At 41.9% G+C, this 21,485-nt stretch overlaps 2 protein-coding genes across 8 annotated transcripts; one reads left to right on the forward strand and one right to left on the reverse strand.

Annotated features, from left to right (window-relative positions):
* Positions 1-1,506: 1,506 nt before the first annotated feature.
* dcun1d2b (DCN1, defective in cullin neddylation 1, domain containing 2b) lies at positions 1,507-9,097 on the reverse strand. Of its 5 annotated transcripts, none has more exons than XM_075449387.1 (7): positions 8,643-9,097; positions 6,967-7,183; positions 6,706-6,874; positions 6,459-6,589; positions 6,255-6,337; positions 4,953-5,049; positions 1,507-3,815 (listed from the first exon to the last, which is right to left on the reverse strand). In XM_075449387.1, exons 2-7 carry the CDS (start codon positions 7,139-7,141, stop codon positions 3,730-3,732), a joined length of 741 nt encoding a protein of 246 aa, XP_075305502.1. In that variant the 5' UTR covers positions 7,142-7,183; positions 8,643-9,097; the 3' UTR covers positions 1,507-3,729. The 5 variants fall into 5 exon arrangements, with proteins under 5 accessions (XP_075305502.1, XP_075305449.1, XP_075305404.1 ...); XM_075449334.1 differs by having other exon boundaries at positions 8,984-9,096; XM_075449289.1 differs by lacking the exon at positions 8,643-9,097 and adding an exon at positions 8,143-8,582.
* tmco3 (transmembrane and coiled-coil domains 3) lies at positions 7,816-18,261 on the forward strand. Of its 3 annotated transcripts, none has more exons than XM_075449026.1 (15): positions 7,816-7,910; positions 9,518-9,671; positions 10,749-11,062; positions 11,298-11,465; positions 11,928-12,107; positions 12,272-12,472; positions 12,575-12,703; positions 12,817-12,909; positions 15,294-15,480; positions 15,662-15,779; positions 15,875-16,070; positions 16,185-16,335; positions 16,458-16,537; positions 16,645-16,794; positions 18,066-18,261. In XM_075449026.1, the coding sequence occupies exons 3-15, from the start codon at positions 10,805-10,807 to the stop codon at positions 18,177-18,179; spliced, it is 2,025 nt and encodes a 674-aa protein (XP_075305141.1). In that variant the 5' UTR covers positions 7,816-7,910; positions 9,518-9,671; positions 10,749-10,804; the 3' UTR covers positions 18,180-18,261. The 3 variants fall into 3 exon arrangements, with proteins under 3 accessions (XP_075305141.1, XP_075305077.1, XP_075305216.1); XM_075448962.1 differs by lacking the exon at positions 7,816-7,910 and adding an exon at positions 8,680-9,298; XM_075449101.1 differs by lacking the exon at positions 7,816-7,910 and adding an exon at positions 8,680-9,039.
* Positions 18,262-21,485: the final 3,224 nt, after the last annotated feature.

The following is a 21,485-nucleotide window of genomic DNA, read 5'->3' on the forward strand; positions in this document are numbered from 1 at the left end:
AAAACTGGAGGACGGGGTGTGGGGTGGTAATGGGGGGGGGATGCTAATGTGGCTCTGGGCAGGAGTGCAACCACGTCAGCTGGTGCTGAAGCTTGTCGACATCCCACCTGCCTCAGGGGAGGGGGAGATCTCAAGTTAATTCACTAATTTAAACGTATTTATTAAAAGGTTTTCTGGCATTACATCAGCTAAATTTACTCGAGTTTTGTGCACTCCACCCAAGAGTTCCATTCAACTTCCTTTTTACCTCATCTTCACTTGATTTTGACCTTTTTTTCCCAAACTCATTCACACAGATTCTTCTTTTAATTTATCTGCGAATGTTTCCCTGATCATATGTAGAGTAGACGAAGCATTACCAAAAAAGATGATGAAGGGTGATGATGATATGCAGCAGGAATGCAACCTGATAAGGGACAACTGTTAGCAAGCAGTGGACTCTAACTCACTCTGTTGGGTCGGCTGTTTTCTCTATATAACACTGGTATGTCATTTACATATCTCTGAGAGTTGGTGTTTGGCTTGCTGACTCTGGAACAATTTTTGTATATATACGTAGCATTATAACACAGTTTAAGTTTTAACACCACAATACAGTGCTTATCCTAAAAACAAACAAAAAAAAAAACTGGAAGGACAGTGGTGAACCATGATCTTGTGGTCGGGAGAAAATCTTAAATGATCAGGACGATTGAACATTAAAACATTTGGCGAAATCGAATTTAAAAATGAAAGTCTGCCGTAGAACTCATGGCAGTGTTTAACGGTGAAACTAACAGCGTTTTCCAACACATACACACATATATTTCCACGAAAACACAAGATGTTTTAAGTGAACAGCTGTAAGACGAATAATCATAATAATATGATAAAAAGGCTTCAGTTTGCTAGGGTGCATGAAGATTGGATGCAATTATTGAAAAAGGCCATACAGTTTGTAGAGTGCAGATTTGCCCCGTTCCAGAGTGATGGGCACATCAGGGTAAGAAGGGCAGTGATGAAGTACTGAACCCATCATGCATAGCGCCTACTGTACTAGCCTGTGGGGGCAGCGTTATGATATCGGGCTGCTTCAGTTGTTTAGGTTTAAGTTGGGCAGGTTTATGTGCTCAAAACAATGAAGACAGCTTACCTGAATACACTGAATGACTATTTGTTTCCACCCACAGATTTTTTTAATCTTCCGTAATGACAGGCATATTCCAGGATGACAAGACTAAGATTCATCAGGTGAATGTAGTTAAGGAGTGACTCAGGGACCATGAGCATAATAAAACCTAAAGGTGCTCTAACAAAACATTAGTGTGTGGCGTCCCATTCATTGACCTGTAGTACACTTGAGGTGATAGTTTGATAAATATTTAGCACGTTCATCCTGAGATAGAAGTTTCTAGCAGCAAAGTCCATAAAGATCCATATTCAAAAATTCAAAACACCAACTGACATCATACACACACACACTGTCAGAGGCAGGTGTCGGACAGAAGTACAGCTTTCACAAGACTGTTAAAAACAACATGCTTTATTGACTTTTTTTTTCTTTTAATGACATCAACAAACATGACAAAACAAATTGTTGTTCTGTAAATTCCGGTTTTTTTTGTGGCAAAAATAATACTATTTTTATAAGAGTGATCTGTGTGACAATAAACAGCTGACCAAACATTTGACAACTAAACTGTACCGCCTCAGTATATTAGGAAGTGTTTTTCTCGCTCCTGAACGCCATACATCTCACGGACTCGACCATGCAACTTTAAGAGGAATGACAGTTCAACAGAGGAGTTGCAACACAGTCAAAAGCCCTTTTTATAGGAGCTCTTTCATTTGACTAACACATGCTCAACTTGCCTCTTAAGTATGATGAACAATGTAACACCTTCATCCGCTCCTACGAGGACTTGTCTTGTTGCTACTGAATTCACGATAAATTTCAACCTGAAACTTTAAATACTATCTAGATTTTTGTGCACCCCCCATAGTTTATGAGTGACTTACGTTTACATCAAAAAGAGAAGTTTTAACAGAGGTTTTATTTAGCCTGAAAGGCAATCATTTGCCTGTGCCTTGCTGTGCAGGAAAATAACCCAACACGCCATAAAGGTGGTATTATGGGGACGACAAAAACTGATAGAACGAGATCGGCGCCGCAGGTCAGAACAGAAAGTGTGGCGAACGCTGATGTAAATACAGCATCCCACATTCTGCTCATGACGACTGGGAGATGACAGGTACCTGAGCTCTACCTCCTGTCACACTGCATTTAACACATGCAGGGCTGTTTAGTGTTTGTAATTACACTTAGAAAGTAACACTTAATCTTGTAAAAAGCATTGTTGTCCTGACTGCTATCAGTAAGATGGCTCAAGTCTTTGATGTAGCATCCGCCTACAGTACAAAGAGAAATGCTCTAATCCTCTGCTGCCCCCAGATGGCAGCACAAGCTGACCTAGAGGTGGCAATCCATAAAAAGCAGCAGCTAACCTCCAACAATGTAAACAAACTTAAAATACCGCAGGCTGTGATATAGTTCATTAAAAAATAAAGAAAAAGTTAAGTTAAAAAAACCTACTGCTGTGTAAACTGAGTAGCTCTGTAGCTGTATACAGTGCTGCCCGATTTAAAGGATAATCCTACAACACAGAGGATGTAACTCAGTGCAGATTGTAGAGGTGACCAGTCTTTAGCTGGAAAACAGAAAACAGTCAACGCGCCTGTCAGTTTCTCTTTGACTTCAGACATTCACACACTGCAACACACTCAAATCGAAATAATAAAAATGATTCCAAATGCTTCTCGAGTGCTAATCTAGCTCATGAAGGTCACCGCCTGGTCTTTCTGTTATACATTTGTTTTTTCCTCCTACTGTCTCATCTCCGACCTACAAGAACAGCATTTTACAACTGAAATGATATGATTCTGCTGGTGCTGAGCTCAGAAAGCACGCTGCTATGTCCAATTCCTCATTGGAATACAAAATGTGGACCTGGACCTTTTCATGGTCACTCTGTGACGGTGTATCATTATCTCCTAACATCATATATTAACAAATAAAAATTATATAGCACTGTATGGCATAGGAGGGGGGTAACGTTCAACCCCCACCAAACACACTCAAACATACAATATTAAGCAAGCCCACAATTAATCTGCTCTCAGTTGTACTGACAGCAACACATTGGCAATCTCACTGAAAGTAATGTAAATCCTTTGTTTTTCCCCTTAACATCAATGGCACCGCTTAACACTAACTGACAAATCATGCAGATTTTGACATACTGTTCCATTCACAACTGCATGAGGCCACATACTACTGCATCTATAACTTAATCCTGTGCATGTGCTAAAAACTCCCTCTGACTCTCACGGTGCTGAGCGTGCTCGTCAGTGAGTCCACGGAAGCAGTTCAAAGCTAAACCCCGATGGTAGTCTGATAGATGAGTCTAAGCACACTCATCATTCTCATATTGCAATTCCAAAGTCAGTCCAGGCCTGCAGACAAAAACATTTTCTTTTCTTTTCTGTCGATTCTCTTCCTGATTTCCTTTCCAAAGCAGTTACTCCCCTCCCAAGGCATCTTATGCAGTTGGACGAACAATCTTTATGACAAGCTGCAGACAGACTTTCTAAGAAGCAGTCTCTTTTTGTCTCATTTGTATCAAAACCTCGTTCAGGGAAAGAAACTTGGAAGAAACAAAATCCCTCTGCTGCATGAAGCTGGGACAAACATTATGTTTGTGTCATGTTGCGTTTATTCCCCGTCACAATCGGCCGAGCAAACTCCACAAAGTCGTCAATGAGAACAGGCCAGGCACCTGAGGAGAGGGCAAAAAGGACAATGTTAGTTACATCCAAATCTGGTAGGTTTAACGGGGGAAATCAGAGGCTCTTCACCCTGATCAGTTCCGCTTTAAAACGTGGCTCTGCGGTCTGTGACAGTCCCTAAAGGCAGATAGGGCTGTAGCTCAGTTCAAGACGAGCGTCTGGATCCAGATGGTCCCCAAAAGCTTGGTAATTGTGCCCCCTTACTATGCAATTTACACTAACTTCTTGGGGCTAACCCTAACCCTGGAGGGTGGAGTTGGATGATCCAGCCTTCCCATTCCTCCTGCCCACATAACCCCAGAGTTCTAGCACGGACCTCAGCTTGTCTCCTTGGGTTATTCTCATGGATGTAGGAATTAGGGGTGGGCGAAAAAAATTGATTCATGTACATATCGCGATTTTTTTTATGGGATGATTTTAAGAATCGATTTTTCTCCCCTGAATCGATTATATTACGTCATATCCATGTCCAGAAAAACTTCATCAATTCATTACATTAAGTTATGTTAAAACTAGCCCACATTTGTGCTGTGTGGACATTTCAATTCATTTTGTAAACTTTAAAAAATGCTGTTCATGTTAAGTACCTCTTTTTGTCTCAGTTGAAACAAATGTCAGCTGCTGGACTGACTGACACAGACTGATGTGCATTGTTTATGGGAACGACATTCATTCTAGAAGTGTATGATTCAAGTTGTTTGTTTTTTAAGGAGGAAGAAAATTGCAATTACTGATTGTATCGAGTCGCAATACTTGTAGAATCGCAATTATCAAGAATCGCGATAAAAAAAATCGAATCGGCACCTTAGAATCGTGATACAATCTAATCGTGACCAAAGCATATCGGCCCACCCCAAGTAGGAATGCCACCATCAGCTAAAGCTCTTTAATACTGATCTAATGGGTCATTCCCAGCAACTCAGTTAATCCAACAAAATAGCAACATTGAAATCCCCTCTTCATCCGACTCCCTGACAAAAGATGCAATGACAGATGTCCAGTTATCAATCTCTGGGACCTGGTAGCAACCGCCTCTCAGAGACGTTGCTTTGCACATTGCAACGTCAGAAAATTCAAACTGTACGTGCCTCAGCATTCCACTCTGTGATTTATCTTCAAAGGCTCACCTTCCTCGTCGTAGTTTGACATGTCGTCTGCGATCATGTTGCCAAAGTCCAGGAGGAGGTTCCATGTGTCTTTGGGAATTGACCGCTTGTGATGCTCCTGAAAGCAACGCAGAGCAGGCAAATCTTACCCGTGTACCATCTCAATGGAACCTATTACCACTTTAAAGGGGAACTCCGGGGCATTTGAAGCGTGTTTCCATTGCTAGAGGTTGTCAAATAATGATAGTAGGACACAGAGAGGTGCACATCTGCGCTCCCTGTGTGAAGATCGCTCTGTCCACACAGCATGTCATGCGAGGCTAATACGTGGTGGCTAAGGGGCAAGCGCTAACCCTTCCACGTAAAACAACAACTTGCACACAGCAGAAACGTCACACCACTTTATAACCCATCCGACAATAAAGTCACAAGCCTTACCATCAAAACCATATGCATGGTTCTCACATTACTGGCATGGGGACGTTACAAAACAACTTTATAAACAGCATGTAACTCACCGGCTGGTTGTAGGCTCGCGCATGTGAAAGCCCAGAAGAGTCGATGGAGAATAATCCCATATACAAAACAATTATATTCTCTAGAAAAACTGTGTTCAAGTATTTAAAACATTACAACAATACATGCCCAGTAATATTCTTGTAATGTTTTAAATACTTGAACGCAGTTTTTCTAGAGAATATAATTGTTTTGTATATGGGATTATCGTCCATCGACTCTTTTGGACTTTCACATGCGTGAGCCTACAACCAGCCGGTGAGTTACATGCTGTTTATAAAGTTGTTTTGTAACGTCCCCATGCCAGTAATGTGAGAACCATGCATATGGTTTTGATGGTAAGGCTTGTGACTTTATTGTCGGATGGGTTATAAAGTGGTGTGACGTTTCTGCAGTGTGCAAGTTGTTGTTTTACGTGGAAGGGTTAGCGCTTGCCCCTTAGCCACCACGTATTAGCCTCGCATGACATGCTGTGCGGACAGAGCGATCTTCACACAGGGAGCGCAGATGTGCACCTCTCTGTGTCCTACTATCATTATTTGACAACCTCTAGCAATGGAAACACGCTTCAAATGCCCCGGAGTTCCCCTTTAACTCTGTCCAAAAGGTATTGCTTTACCACTGTGGTAATGTTTGGTTGGGAAAATAATCCTGGGATTACATCAAATTGACACTCTTTCATTTATGTCAGTTTGGAGGAAAAACTGTGCTTGAAAATTGAAATATTGTGGATATTTGATGAGAATTATGAAATATCTAGCTAAGAAACGCAAAAAAAAAAACAACCAAAAAAACTACCATACTTACCAGCAAGAAGCGGTTCCAGAGATCCAAAAACTTGAATCGGCCTGTGAGAACTAGATTCCAGTAAGCCACAGCCATTTCTAGGTCTAAAAAAAAAGGAAAAAAAAAAAAATCACAATAATTGAGGCTGTATGTTTTGTGAGTATCATCTAAAACTGGATATGTTTTGGTAAGAAAAACAACAGCTTCCCCACATGCTCTGCTTACCTAAACCTTTCTGGCCCGGGTTCTTGGCAAAATTGAAGGTAAACTGGTAGAAGTCTTTAAACTTCCCAGTGTCTTTCAGATCCTGCTCCAGTCTGGGAAGGGTGGCCTTGAGTTTATCAGGACTGTCGCAGCTGAAGAGCAAAGAAGAAAGAAAGCAGCAAATATGTGAAGTCCGAATTATGACATTTTGAAACTCCATTTTGCAGAAATTTAGCACATTGTTCATTTCAGCATTACAGTTTCTCACCCTACGTCCACCATGCCGTCCAGGAACTCCTTTCTGCTAAATTCGCACTGCGTGGCTGCTCTGAACTTCCACGCCACCACCAGTATGCTCATGCTCGCCGGGTCCAGAGTCAGGTCATCGCAGAACTGCTGGATCCCATCAATGCCTATCTTATTCTCATCCTGGGGGTCTGCAAAGACAGCAGAGGAGTGAGCAAAACAGGCAGAAGACGACAACTGAGCCAATTTTAACATTAGGTTGGATGAAATGAAGGACACTTGCCTTTGTATCGGTTGTAGAGCTGTTCCAGCTTCTTGCGGTCCACTGAGGTTTTCATTGATTCTTTGTAGTAGAGGTCTGGGTTCTGGAAGTAGTTGTCTGTGGCGATTTCTAGTTTCCAGTCATTCTGCGTCAGGCAGTACACGGCTGTCCTCTCCCCTGCCTGTGTGAAGGACATAAACTGCCGAACCTTGTCCTTCTGCGAGGACTTCAGCTTGTGCTGTGAAGCGAGGAGGCTCACAGGTGAATACAGGTTACCTCAACTGTTCAACAGTAATAACCTGCATCGTGTAGGAACAACATCAACTGTATCATAACAAGTATTAAAGTTAAAGTTTGGAAACTGGTGCCATTTTAAAGAAGGTTAAAAGATTAAAACTGCAGATAACTGCAAAGGATTACACCACCACAAAATAAATGACCATAACAGACAACTATTGTGACTTCAGGAGCCAGAGATTTCAGTGACCTGGGTTAATATTCCAGCCAATGGGTAAACGGGATGCAGAGACATACATGTGGTTGAGTAGAGTGCAAACATATGATTCCCTCTCAAATATGGACTTTCATGAGAATCCAACACTCAAATACTTTGTAAGGGCTCAGAAAGATGTGATTAGTAACGCCTGAACCCCACTGACGATTCGAAAACAAGCTCGCAACAGCCTCTGTGTTAGCATGTCTGAAAACGCTGTCACTTTCAAAAGCACCGCCGCGAGGTTCGTTAGTTTAGAGATGAACCATCCCGTTAATTTAATGGAGGCGGGTCATCGGGAGGGTTGCACATCTTTGCAGAACCGCAAACCTAACCCACTCCAAATCAACCCGCAAATTCACCAAGACAGGTAAGTGTCCTGTGACCCAGTTCTGCTGCGCAGGGGACGCCTGGTTATGCGAGCTCTCCTGACCTAGAGCTGCAGCACAAGCGACTTTCCAAACACGGAGAGGTACGTAATGCAAGCGAAGGTGTCCGATCTTAAAATACCATCAACTGACCTTTCAATTCCCTAATTTTCGTGACACACACAACACAAACTATGCTAGACTTGGCTGAGGACACCCTGATCCCGCAACATATCGGAGCCCCCGCTAACGTTAGTGACGGTTGCCAACGGTTTGGGGACTTGTTGAAGGGGACTGAACAACTCTGTCGTATTCGGTTTTTAATATATTACCTACCATTTTATCACCTGCTGTTTTGGCCAACTTGATATCCAAAGTACACATACCCCGCATGCGCAGAAAGAAAGGCTACAGTCTGGCCCTCATAATCATGGGAAATGTAGTTTTCCAGCGTTGCAACTCAACAGGCCATGTATGGTGGGTGCATTTTACGGTCCAACAGTTTTTTTTCAAAATAGAACATTTTTGAGCAAATAATTTATCTTCTTATTAATAAAACTTCCTATCATTGAAAACTATTCAAAGGAAAACGTCCCTGTATTGCCTTGAATAAACAAGACGATGTTGTGCAACATCAGTCGACGAAACTCTGCGTTGTATTAGTTTAAATCGTGTTTTTTTGTTATTTAAAAGAAGCTATATAACGTTTAACGATACTTTCCATGTGTGAATACAAACTTCAGCCGAGAGGAGCTGTCACGGTTTCGCAGCACTTGACACAGTCGAGTGAAAAAACAACAACAAAATATTTGAAAACTACAACTCCCATATCAAACCTGATAACGTTGTTTCGGAAGTCATCTGAAGATGTATCTAAACTACAGCGACATGATAATATTCAGAATACGATGTTGTACGCTTGAGGCCGATGTTTCTCTAAAGAGCCGTTTCCAGAAAACTTAACGTTGTTAATAACGTTTTATTTGCCAATGTTAGCAACGGCAGCGTTATACTGGACTGTGTGTACACAGCTGGTTGGAGCTGGTCTGACAGCTTCGTGGAGGAATTTGGACGCTAACTTTTGAGGACTTGTCTTCCAAACTTCACAGTAGAAAAGTAGAGCTTTGTATACTGTACATATCCGGCTTGAGAAGGGGTTTTGTCAAGTTGTACTCACCGTTAGCCTGCCCTCTGCTGACACTGTCAACGGTTGGAGGTCAGAGTAAAGCAGAGGTTAGTTGCCAAATAAAAACAGGGAACGCCTGAACAGCCGCTGCCTTCAGCTATGTGGCAGGGGAGGAGGGATGTCGGTGGTACTGCGGTACAACAACCTCATTGTTCCTGTCCACTTCTTCCTCTTATGCTGCTGCTTCCTCCTTCAAATCGTGGATTTGAGATCCTGAATATATTTGATTTCTGTGTTGGGGAAGGAAGTACTCTGTGATTGGGATACTCAGCTAATGGATGATTTCACCGACCATGGTGTTTCCTGGTATGTTTGATTCATATGTGGGGTTTGTTCAACTTCGCGAGTGTGTGTTTCATATTGGGTTTGAGTTATTCGTGACAGTTTTTTTCCCCTATGATCATTTATTACGGGGGGGGTTGTTGATGTAGCTCTTTTGTACCTGCCTTCTCAAAACCTGTTAATTAATTTAGGACTACTTCACATTTAAAAACCTGTGTGTTTGTGTCTGTTTGTACTTCTCAGTCATACAGGGTGGAACAGTGGCTCTACTGATTTCTGGCAACATTAGCAGAGTGGCCGCAGTCCAGTCCTGAGGAAGAAGGACAGAGGAGGGGGTTTGGGAAGTAACGATCACACGGCTTCACTCATGCTCTCAAAAGTGCAACACTGCCTGGCCGTAAGTTCGATGCTTTCAGTCAAAATGCTGTGTGCTGAAAGATTAAGTGTTAGAGTAATATATATATAAATAACTAACATCAGATTAGGTTTTAGCAGAAAAAGAAGCAGTACTGTAATTTATAGGCTACTCATTACATATTCTTTGAAGTCAATCTTCCTTTTAGCCTGCGGCAGCCTGTTGCACCCACAGGTGAGTTACCGCACCCTGCCTTAAGATTAAATGTCTGATTCAGACAACAGCAGTAACCAGCACTTTACACAGAAGGGCAGAGTAGTTCAAGTTAACCCGTTCAGACCCAAAGCTTTGTTTAGAAAGGCCTTTTAAATACTGAGGGTTTTCTGAAAAAAAGCCAACAACTATTGATTCAATAACTTTTGTTTTTCACCTTCTGAAGAGACTAATGATGTGAAATTTAAAAAAACATGTGAGGTGTTAAATCTTTGGCTTTCATGGAAAACGATCCAGTCCGATCTTGAGTGTCTTTTCTTTTCTTTTTTTTTTTTAATGATTGTGCGTGTTGGATATGATAAAGTCAAACTAAGGCCGCATCACTCATTTAACTCACATTATATGCATTGGGTCCAGAGATATCATCTGTTTTTTTTTTTGTGAAACCCTTTGTGCATGAAAAGATATCGGGGAATAACACTGTCGCTATGGGTGCATTGCAGGATATGACTGGCAGTTTAATGTCTGTGTGTCGCTCTATTGTATTTACAGTAGGAGGGACGTGTAAGTGTAAGACGCAAGCGCAAGGGCAGTTAAAAGAAGTATAACTCAGCCTTTAGTCATCATATTTACACCTGTCATGGATATTTGTAGACCAAGCTAGTTCAAGTGAAGCTCAGAAATCACAGGATTTATTCAGTTACCTTTTATCCCAGCAATAAATAAAGAAATGGAGGGTGGCTCAAAACTTTTTAATAACACTTTTCTGGTAACCAAGTAAGAAGTAAGAATCTTAAGATGTTGTATTCGTACCAAAAAATATCTATTTCTGCTCATCTTCAGCTAACAATCGTGTCCCATATATGCATATATGTCTCGCTCCAATTCTTATTTTTCTACTTCCAGGTCTCGTGCTCTTCATCAAACCGCTCAGACTGGTGAAGACCAAAGCAGTGCTTTGGATGCAGGTTCTATGCTGGCTGCTGTGCCTTGGCCTGGCAGGAGCACTTGCTGTACTGCAGAAAGACCATGTGGCCCAGCATACCATCAAGCTCTATCGCAGCAAAACGGCCACACGCGGCCGCAGCTGGTTGACCAGTAACTGCAAGCGTCTGGTGGGTCTCCTGAATCAGAAGAATGTGGCTGTCAAGAAGCTGGCAGCCGCTGCTGATGCGGTTGGACGTGACCAAAGCCTTTCAGAGCCGGAGAAACACTTCCAGGTACCAGACTGAGGGAAAACATTGGGCCAAACATATTTGTTAAAGATTACACAAGACTAATTCTATTTCTTAGAGTAATGCCCCTTCTTCCCATTGTAACCCATATTATCTGCAACTCTGGATGTCCTTTCTCTGAACTGCACCGCACTAAGACCATGCTCAGGGGCTTCAGTGGCAGAGGATGTGAGAAACTTTGCACTTTACTGACAGTCTGGTGTCTCTTTTCTGCATGAAGGTTCACACTCTGGAGGTTTTCCAGAAGGAGCTAAACGAGAGCGAGCACCTGGTGTTCCAGGCGGTGCACAGCCTGCAGAGGGCGCTACAGGGAGACTACAGGGATGTGGTCAACATGAAGGAGAGCAGCAGACAGAGGCTGGAGGGCCTCAGGGATGCAGCCATAAAGGTACAGTCAGTGTTGTTTCATTGAAACCCCAGCTGCAGTCAAATAGTCATTTTTTGCTCTCAAAGGTTCATAACTAAGATAAATTTCCTGAAAATACCAGAGTGGCGGATGTGATACCCTTCACTTCCTCCCTGCAGAGACATTGAAAGCGATGCACACCAAGTTTGTAATCAGATCAGACAAGAAACAACTCTGACTTCCAAGAAGAAGGGATCATTTCACCTTTTTATTTGGTTGAAACTTAAAAATATAATGTACAGTAAAAGATTTGTTGGCCCTAATGCTTTTTACCTATCTTGCATAAAGTCAACAGTTATTTTAAGACAGTTTTACTAAGTGAGATTGATTTCAAAAGATTAAAACAGAGTAAACAGACATAGACATGTACATAGCTGAGTGTACGCTGGAACAGTTGCCTGTGTTAACGTGTGTCATATGTTCGACTTTGTTGTCACCCTGCAGGAAGAGCTGGAGTATGTGGAGCTGGTGGCCGCAGAGAAGCACCAACAGGAGGCTGTGAAGAGCGCTTTGGCCCAGAACAAGTCTCTGTCCATGCTGGATGAGATTCTGGAGGACGTCAGGAAGGCAGCAGATCGACTAGAGGAGGAAATTGAAGAGCATGCCTTCGACAACAACAAACAGGTCAGCGAATGACCGCTTTACACAGAGTTAGGCTTCTTAATTCAGTGGATGACTTGGAGATTCAGGTAATGTTTGACAAAGTGGGAGAACGTTACAGGATCGTCACTGACAGTTGTTTAGAGAGTCATCCCATGGTGTCTCCTTCCATACTCACTGCTGTGTAGATGAAAGGAGTGAATGTGGAAGCAGTGCTGAGAGTGGAGGAAGATGAGGAGAATGGAAGGAAAACGAAGAACAAGTCCAGGCAGAAAGAGGTGGAGAACGACTTGGGACTGAGCATGCTCATTGACTCCCAGAATAACCAGTACGTTCTGACCAAACCACGAGACTCCACAATGCCAAGAGCCGACCATCACTTCATCAAGGTTAGCTGCTCCTCTCTGCTCTGTGTGCTTGATCTTTTTTCACCCAGGCTGCACAAGAAGTGGAAGGTTTGCACGGTGAACCTTGAGTTGATGTTTGTGCAGGACCTGGTGTCAGTGGTGATGCTGTCCCTGCCTTGTGGCTGGATTTGCTCGCTGGTTGGTCTTCCTCCCATGTTTGGATACATCATCTGTGGGGTCCTGCTTGGTCCCTCTGGTCTCAACAGTATCAAGGTATGTGTGTGTGATTACAGTATTCGGGGATCAGGTCAGAGAAAAGAACAATGGCAGTTTTAATGTGCTTTCTGAGATGGTCACATGCCCTCGTCTGGCTCTGTGTCTTGCAGTCTATGGTGCAGGTGGAGACTCTGGGGGAGTTGGGGGTGTTCTTCACTTTGTTTGTGGTGGGACTGGAGTTCTCACCTGAGCGTCTTCGAAAGGTAAATGAGAAAAACATTTTGATGAAGATCTTGCAGTGATTATCATTTTTCTGTAGTTTTGAAGCAGTGCAATACTATACGCAACTACTCAGGACTGATGACATGCTGTATGGTCATACTAGTTTAATCTCTTTTTCCTTTTTTCTTAAGATATGTTTCACTGCACTCACAAAATAAAATGGCTGCAGCGACAGGGATTTTTGTAAAATCGTTTCCTACCTCCGCTGTTTTACAAACACGAGTGACAGTATGTTTTGGGAGAAGTCAGACCTGATTGATGCCGTGTGACCTTGGAAGGGTCAGTCTTGTGATATATGGTACCAGTGGGTTTAGAGAAAACATAGGACATGTCAACATGGTACCACTATGTCCAGACTTTCCTTACAGAAACCATATGAAGAAGGTAACACCTAAAGACAGACGTGTTGTTTTTTTGCACGTACCTTAAAGGGTATAAATAGGACCTGGTTTCTTTGTTTGAGGTCTTCGCTCTGATGCATGCTAGCTGTATTACCCGGTGTGCATCGTATTAAAAAATATTCTCCCCGAAAGACTTCCAGTCTCATTGGGCCTCATGCAAGAACCGTTCGTACGCACAGATTTGTTCTTAAATCGTCCGTACGAGTGATTTAAGAGAATTTGCGCATTCACCAATCTTTTCGTATTTTACGTTTTCTTTCAGGTATGAACAGAATTTACGAGTGATCCAGAGCTGTCGTAGGAGTTTCGTAAAATAGTCCGCTGTTATTCCAATCAAGTTTGCTTGACTAATGGATTGTATATTTAATTACTTTGAAGAAAACATTAATAAATATACATTATACCCCATAATTATGCTGACATTATTCTGTTTGATTTAAATTATGGACTAATTGAAGGTTCATTTGAATCTGTATATAACAAGGTCAATGGGAAGCGTAATCAGTGGCTGACTTGTTAATTTTGGATGCCTTAGTGCGTCAGGCTCTTGGAAGAGACCGTGTGGAGACAGACGAATGGCTGACATCGCGATTAAGATTCCCAAGGACTGTGCTGCTGCTAATATGCAGCTTGCTGGAGCCACAACTCCAGAGAAACACGCCGATCAAACCCAATTCCACCACACGTCCAGGTCCTCACCACCCTTGGATTTTTGGCCACTGGAACCTTTCAGAGGGAGACTGGAGACAGATCGGGTGTGTCCCAGTCCTCTGTGAGTCGTGCACTCCCCTTGGTCATCAAAGCTCTCATCAGGTTATCACCCATGGTACATCAGATTCCCACACGCCACTGTCCAACAAATTAACAAACAAATTAAGAGGGACTTTCATCCCGTGGCTGGACTGCCAAACATAATTGGAGCACGAGACACATATACGCATCAAAGCCCCTGTGCTGTCGTGGAGCGCACTGAGCTGAAGGCCAGGTGGGTGTGTATCGATACGTTCATGCCATGGCAATATTGTGCCATGAACGAGGGTCTCCACCTGAACCAGCCCAGGCAGACCAGAAGGTGTGGTGCCAGAAGACCCCCTCATGGACCACCCCATTAAAGAGCCATCATGATGAGGCAACAACTGATTGCACGGCTTTAGTTGCAGTCATCGATCGCCTGCCCAGGGTGAGACGTTTTTTTTAAGCCATTTTCATATCAAACCATTTATTTTTTTATTTCGGTGACATGGTATTAACAGCACTCGTAATTGCTTCCCATTTCTTCGCTTTAACAGGTCCCGTAATTCCACTGCTGACACTGCTAAAAATGACAGATTTTCCTTTTTGGATCTCTGAAAGCAGAACTTCAAACTCAGTTGTTCTTTTTGCGCCTTGATGCCATTCTCATGACTAAACACTCAACACTTCCTGGCACAGGAGCGAGGAAGCGCAGCCTTATATGGTATAATTTAGGGCGTGGAGTATGCAAATTTACTATCCTCGTGCACGTGAACTTAGATACGCACGAGTGGGATTCATCATTCACGCAGGTCGTTTACACAATTTTTCCGAAGTTAAGAGCGCTTGTTGAATCTGACGTGGCGTGTTCGTACGAGACCTTCTTACGAAAAAAGTGAGAGAAATTTAGAATAAAAATACGAATATGTTCTTGCATGAGGCCCATTGATTCCAGCGTCATCCACTTTGACTCTTGGTCCTGATGACATCAGAGCGACTGCCCAGGGAACACTCCTTACAAGGAGATATAGCATTTTATCAACATGATATACCAAGATGTATCATCAGGGAATATTAAGGTTTTACAGTAAACATTTTACAGCAAATACATGTTTTATGCATTTTTCTATAACCAGCAATGGTTACATGGTCAGTGTAAACTTATGTGTTGGGGAAGCAATCAGTACAAGTCAGTGTAATGTGGAACCACGACTGTGTGTGTGTCTGCACAGGTATGGAAGACGTCAGTTCAGGGGTCGTGCTATCTGAGTCTGCTGATGATAGGGGCCGGTTTGCTGTGGGGACAGTTTCTACATATTCAGCCCTCTCAGACTGTTTTCATTTCCACCTGTCTGTCGCTGTCCAGCACTCCACTAGTGTCCCGTTTCCTAGCTGGAGGAAGCAGGTTGGACAAAGAAGGTATGCAGATGTGAGATTAGCTAAAGATTCTGTGTATTTCAGACCAAGGAAACTGGGTTGGACACTTTGCATTAAAGGGTTTCTCACACAGCTGAAAGCCATTGCCATTCGACATTGTTGCGTCATATATAAAGAATAATGTTACTGGCAGTGTTGATGTGAGTGTATGTGTATGTGACAGGTGACCTGGACTACGGCAGTGTTCTCCTTGGGATGTTAGTAATGCAGGATGTTCAGCTTGGCCTCTTTATTGCCGTCATGCCGACTCTAATCCAGGCACAGAGTGGAGACGTGGACAGGTCAGAGTTGGTCTTTTTTTTAAGTGTTTTATATTTTCTCCGCCCTCAAAATACACAGAGAGCTGTACATCTGTTGTTCCATTTATGTGCCCCAGCTTTCTGTTTGGAGGTCTGCGAGTGCTGCAACTTTTGGCCCAGGTTCTGTTGTCTCTGGCTGCTGTGCTGCTGCTGTGTTTGGTACTCAAATCATTCCTGATTGGTCCCTTTTACAAGAAGCTTCACACCGAGAGCAAAGGCAACAAGGAAATCCTGGTGCTCGGGATGGCAGCGTTTGTCTTCTTCATGCTGACGGTGTGCTCTTTGCTCTCATTAAGTTGTTCTTAAATGAAGAGCTCATTTCCTGTTTTTACCGTTGTTCTCTGATGGAGTTTTATTTAACCTGTTGTGATAAAACTTTCTGTGTAGGTAACAGAGTTTATGGATGTTTCTATGGAGCTGGGCTGTTTCTTGGCTGGAGCTTTGCTGTCCTCACAGGGTCACATGGTCACAGTGGAGGTCCTGGGATGCATCGAGCCAATCAGAGATTTCCTCTCCATCATATTCTTTGCCTCTATTGGTCAGATGGAACATGATCAGTGGTTTATTTTTTATTTTTTTAGGAGATGATTGAGTTTCACTTTTGTATCGTTTACAGTGAGACTGAACTGAATTATCATGTGTGTCTGTGCGATGCTGCAGGTCTTCACGTGTTCCCAACATTTGTGCTATATGAACTCACCATCCTACTGGTGCTGACCCTCACGCTCGTCATTATGAAGGTTCAGTGATTTATTTTATTTGTTCGTTTTTTTCGTGTTTGTGTTGTTAGCTCTCTTTACCATTGCTGTCCCTCCTCCCCGCGTCCCAACTCCTCATTTTCTTCCAGTTTATCATGGCCGTACTGGTGCTGTCCGTGATCTTGCCCCCGAGCTCCCGACACATACGGTGGATCGTCTCAGCCGGTCTGGCTCAGGTCAGCGAGTTCTCCTTTGTCCTGGGCAGCCGTGCGCGTCGAGCAGGCATCATCTCCAGAGAGGTCAGCGATGACTTTTGTTGACTTTCTTTTGCTCAGTGTTGGAATTTGCTTCACTTGTTTAGTTGCACGATCACTTCTTATTTGCTTGGGCTACTGGTTACTCTTGATTGTTAACTTGTGGGAGCCACTCTGGTTTTGAGGGGTGCTCTATAAAAAAGTGGGGATGCAAATAGTGTTTCTATTAAAGTTTAATTCCTCAGTAATAACTTAGTTTATAAGATACTGCCTGTTACAAGTTCTGAGCCCCAAAACTACTGTTTACAAGTTGCTTGAAACGACAGTTAATCAAGATTAAATTAGATTAGAAAATTTTAAACAAATGCAGCTTCCCTCCTGGCCCTTCGATGCTTTACTCCTGCTCTGCTTCTGAAGCGCATGCCTTCATCCTGCCAGCAGCACGTCGAGTAGGTGGCATCTGTACACCGTTCAAACAGCGTGTCTGCCAGCTAAGGGATACTGGTGATGGTTTCAACCTTCTCTCTGTGTCATATTTAGTTTTTCAACAATTAATGACACAATAAACTTAGATCACTGTGACACATCATTGCTGTATTAAGGTGTGCCGTGTGTCATTGTGAAATGTTTTCCCTCCTCCTATGAGGGTTACCCCTCCCTCGACATACTTCATCACTTCTAACCGCCTCATGTGGCAATAGCAAAATCAACAGACCCAAAACCTGACACCTGTTAAGACACTCCTGATGGTACGGTGGACTCGAGTCACTTTAGGGGCACCAGGAGAAGTCAGAGGAACCAGTTTATTTCCCCTTTTATTCATCTCATGTTTTGGTGTCTAATCAGCTTAACCGTTTCCAGGACACTTTCATCAGCGATAGCTTTGCCTCTAATGATCATTATTTTTGCTGTTATAGTTTTCCTAATATAATTCTGATTTAAAATTCCAAAGGTTACAGACGGACTGCAACACAGCTGTGGAAAATGATCTTTCCTTTTTAGTGTCCTGAGAGTACGTTTCAATAAGTTTCATAACCTTCTAACAGAGGATTTTAGAAAGCCATTAAATCACGGATTTTGACATCAATATAAAGGTTTTAACATTCCTTTATGTGTTATTGTTTCTGCGTGGAAATCCGGGAGGACAAAACAATGTTGAAATTTGATATTCTAAACATTGTTTTTCGTTGCTGTGATCAGCTGTTAAATTGTTTGCTTTCGTCTACACGCTGTGTAGGTGTAAATGATCGTGCTGAAATAGTTTACTTAAAGTAATAATTACAGCTGATTCCTTTTCTTTCTCTGTCTGTACTCAGGTGTACCTGCTGGTCCTCAGTGTCACCACTCTCAGTTTGCTGCTGGCTCCGCTTCTGTGGAGAGTCACCACACGCAAATGGGTTCCTCGCACAGAACGCAAAACAGTCACATGACCAGACAAAGTTCAGGGCCAAAATATTCCCATGTGGATTTTTTTTTTTACAAAACTGGCGGTGACATCACCAGAAATCTTACTTCATTCATGTTTGACCAAACCTCCTCTTATTCTAGGTAGTAATCGGGGGATTTCTGAAAAATGCCTCATTCAGGCTGTTACAAAAGTCTTATGAAATACATTATCCTTTATATTTTCACTATGTTGAGCAAGGGTCCAACAGTTTTAAATAAACTGGATTTGTTATCATGTACCTTAATAATTGTAGGGCATAGAATTACAAATTACAAATTATTGGTAGGAATGTGCATTTAAATATGCAGAATCTGTCAACAAGGGACAGAGCTATTTGGGTTCCACTTGTTGGCAGAATACTGACCAATCGCATTCAAGCTCACTTTATTTGCTTTATATTTGAGTGTTTGTAAAGACATGTAAAGATGCATTTGCTGAAACACCGGCTGAAAAATCGTCAGATATTGTCTGACAATTTAGTCTTTCACTGGCTTAAAATGTATCTGTGTTTAAACTGTGACAAGCACACAGAACAGGAGTTTTTGTTCCAGAATATTCATTATCTGCTGGTTACACGGGAAGCTAGTCGCTTGTGGAAAGCCAATGAGTTTGAAAACTGATTGCATTAATGAAATCCTTCACTTTTCAAAGTTTTAGCAGCATCTGCATCTACCCTGAATAAACAGCACATCTGCTTCAGTTTAGAGCAGAAGCACAAAAGACCAAAGGTCCTTTCAACACTGACGCCTTTAATGCATCTTAAAGTAAGCATTAGTAGTAAGAAGTGGATATTTTACCATTCATTTTTTGATTTTGAACCTTAAGTTTACATCTTCTATGGAGAAATCAAAGGGAATATTGTTTACCATTACTGTAAGTAAAATATTGAGGGGGCATTTCTGTATAGTTTATGATCCCCCCTATCTTTGCTCAGTATTTGCTATGATATTACTATTTATGATTTCTCTGTTCAGCTTTTGGATATTGTGGATAACAGGTTTAGTCCCTGATTGTAGTAAAGCGCCTCAGTCTGCTGTATTTAATCAATGGCACCTGTAGTTTATTCTGCTCATTCTACTACTGTGGTTTTTCTGTATTATAACACTAGATAGTTTGCTGGAAAACTGTAGTAAAATCTGCACACTAATCTTGCTTCTCAAATTCCAGAAAGTCACAATACACGACACTGCACGAAAAACCAAGAATGTAACCTACAGTAGTAAAAGCAGAACCACAACAGTTACGCATGAGCGTTTATTCACTGATGTTACATTTGAAGAAAACCTCTGCACTAGTCACCAGTGAATGTCAAACTTATGTGGCCGCTCAACTCCTCTGTGCACTAAAAATAAGAATGATGAGCAAAATCTCATTTTCTGACTGAGATGGAAACATCCATGTGTGATAATTCTTTATGTGCAATGTAAATGTGTACAAGACAACCACGTGTCACTGTGTAATTTAATAATATTTATATCATAAAATAATTTCTTGCAGAATGTCAACTGTTATTTTTTTTTTGTTTGTTTAAATATGTGTGTTTGCTGTCGACCATCACTGACGCTTCGAGTGCTGTTTCCATCCATATATCCCTTTAGTTTAAGTTTGGTGGAGTCATTAATACATTTATTAAAAATAAGATGAGAAACAAGCGTTTTTGTGGACCTCCTTTGCTTTTTCTATCTTTTTGTAATGGATTATTTTATTTGGGTTAATGTGCAAATGAACTGTTTATCTCAGCTGAGTTCTTGTTTATATCTCAGTCTCGGCAGCTTCGCCCTCAGTTGCAGAAAAAAAAAAGACATACATCAGGGGAACATCTCTGAGCCAGTTATATGACATACAATGGTACAAATCTGTTTTACAAGAGGAAAAAAGCTTAGTTTTTGTGTCAAAAGACAGTCTTTCTTGTTCTTATATGGTATCTACAAACACGAAGTGTGCATCTGTTGTCCTATTTGTACCCTCTGCACTGAAACCAAACAGAAGCAGATAGAAGGGTTCATGTTGGCGAATCCACGTGATGAAATGTGACAGCACAATTATCTTTCTCAAGAAAACAAAAACTGGCTTGTAAGAGCTAAGGAAACCCTGCCTAATGACTTGAACAGTCAGGTGTGGCTGACAGACCTACACGTGTGTGTGTGTGTAAGCATGCGAGCAGACCTGTTCAGTGTAAGCTGATAAACAACAAACTGTGCAGTCAGCATATCTGAAGAACCTCAACACCATCATCATCCTATTAGCAGGAGTAGACTGAGGATAGTTTACAGCTGATAAATGAAAAGATTTTCAAACTGAAATTGAAGTAAGATTTTATTCATAAACTTTATGTGATTTAAATACATTTGTCCTGATGCCCCAAAGGACACATTTGTTACATCACCTGAAGAATCCACTTGAAAGTTTCAGCCATGATTTATTCAAGCGGGTTTTGTTCTCACATCTGCCTGACAAGAACTTAATTTTTTTTAAATTTCTTTTTAAAAAGTCACAACCGGGGCTTAAAACAACAAATGATCTGGGGTCTATGTTCCGTGCCATCATGTGCCTAAAAAAATGAAGTCAGTCTGAACATATCCACATTTTCCATCGATATATTTTTCATTTCCCTGTCAGCAGCAGCAGGTATATTCCAAATTGACAGTGCCAGGATTTATAAGAATTGCTCCAGAATCATGAGACATCATTTTCACCCCAGAGTCTTTAGGATGTGCTTGAAAAGACTAAATGCAGAGGTTCGACTCTCCCAGTCATCAGTAAAAGCACCGCACAAGCTTAACGGCAGGATGCTCTAACAGATTGTTAAAGCTTGTGTCTTTTTTCTGACAGGCTGTGTATATATTACACTTTATCTTATGGTTAAAACTAAATAGCGGATGACAAAGTTCACAAATCACTGCAAAACTGTGAAAGTTTCTTCCTGATTACTTTGAGGAAGAAGATGACTTTCCCGTTATAAGAGTTGTGGACGTTTTTGTTATCAATCTTGTTAGAAACCACTCTACAATGAATCTTGGCATGCCTCCTCGACCAGGCTGAAGTGAGCACCCATCCAGAAGGTTGACATAAGAAGGAGGCGGAAAAGAGAGAGCACAGACACTGCAGACCACTACGAGCTAGATGTTTGTTTGCTTTTTAAAATTTCTAATCAATTAGGCTAGTTATTGCTCCCTGTATCCTGTATTTGTGCTAAGCTAACTTCTTAATGGCTGGATAAACATATGTTAAAGTACCACTGGGTTTCTCGTCTATCTCTCAACAAGAAAACCTGTAAATGTTTGCCCCA

Source organism: Odontesthes bonariensis, chromosome 1 (assembly GCF_027942865.1).
Source record: "Odontesthes bonariensis isolate fOdoBon6 chromosome 1, fOdoBon6.hap1, whole genome shotgun sequence".
Lineage (NCBI taxonomy): Eukaryota > Metazoa > Chordata > Actinopteri > Atheriniformes > Atherinopsidae > Odontesthes > Odontesthes bonariensis.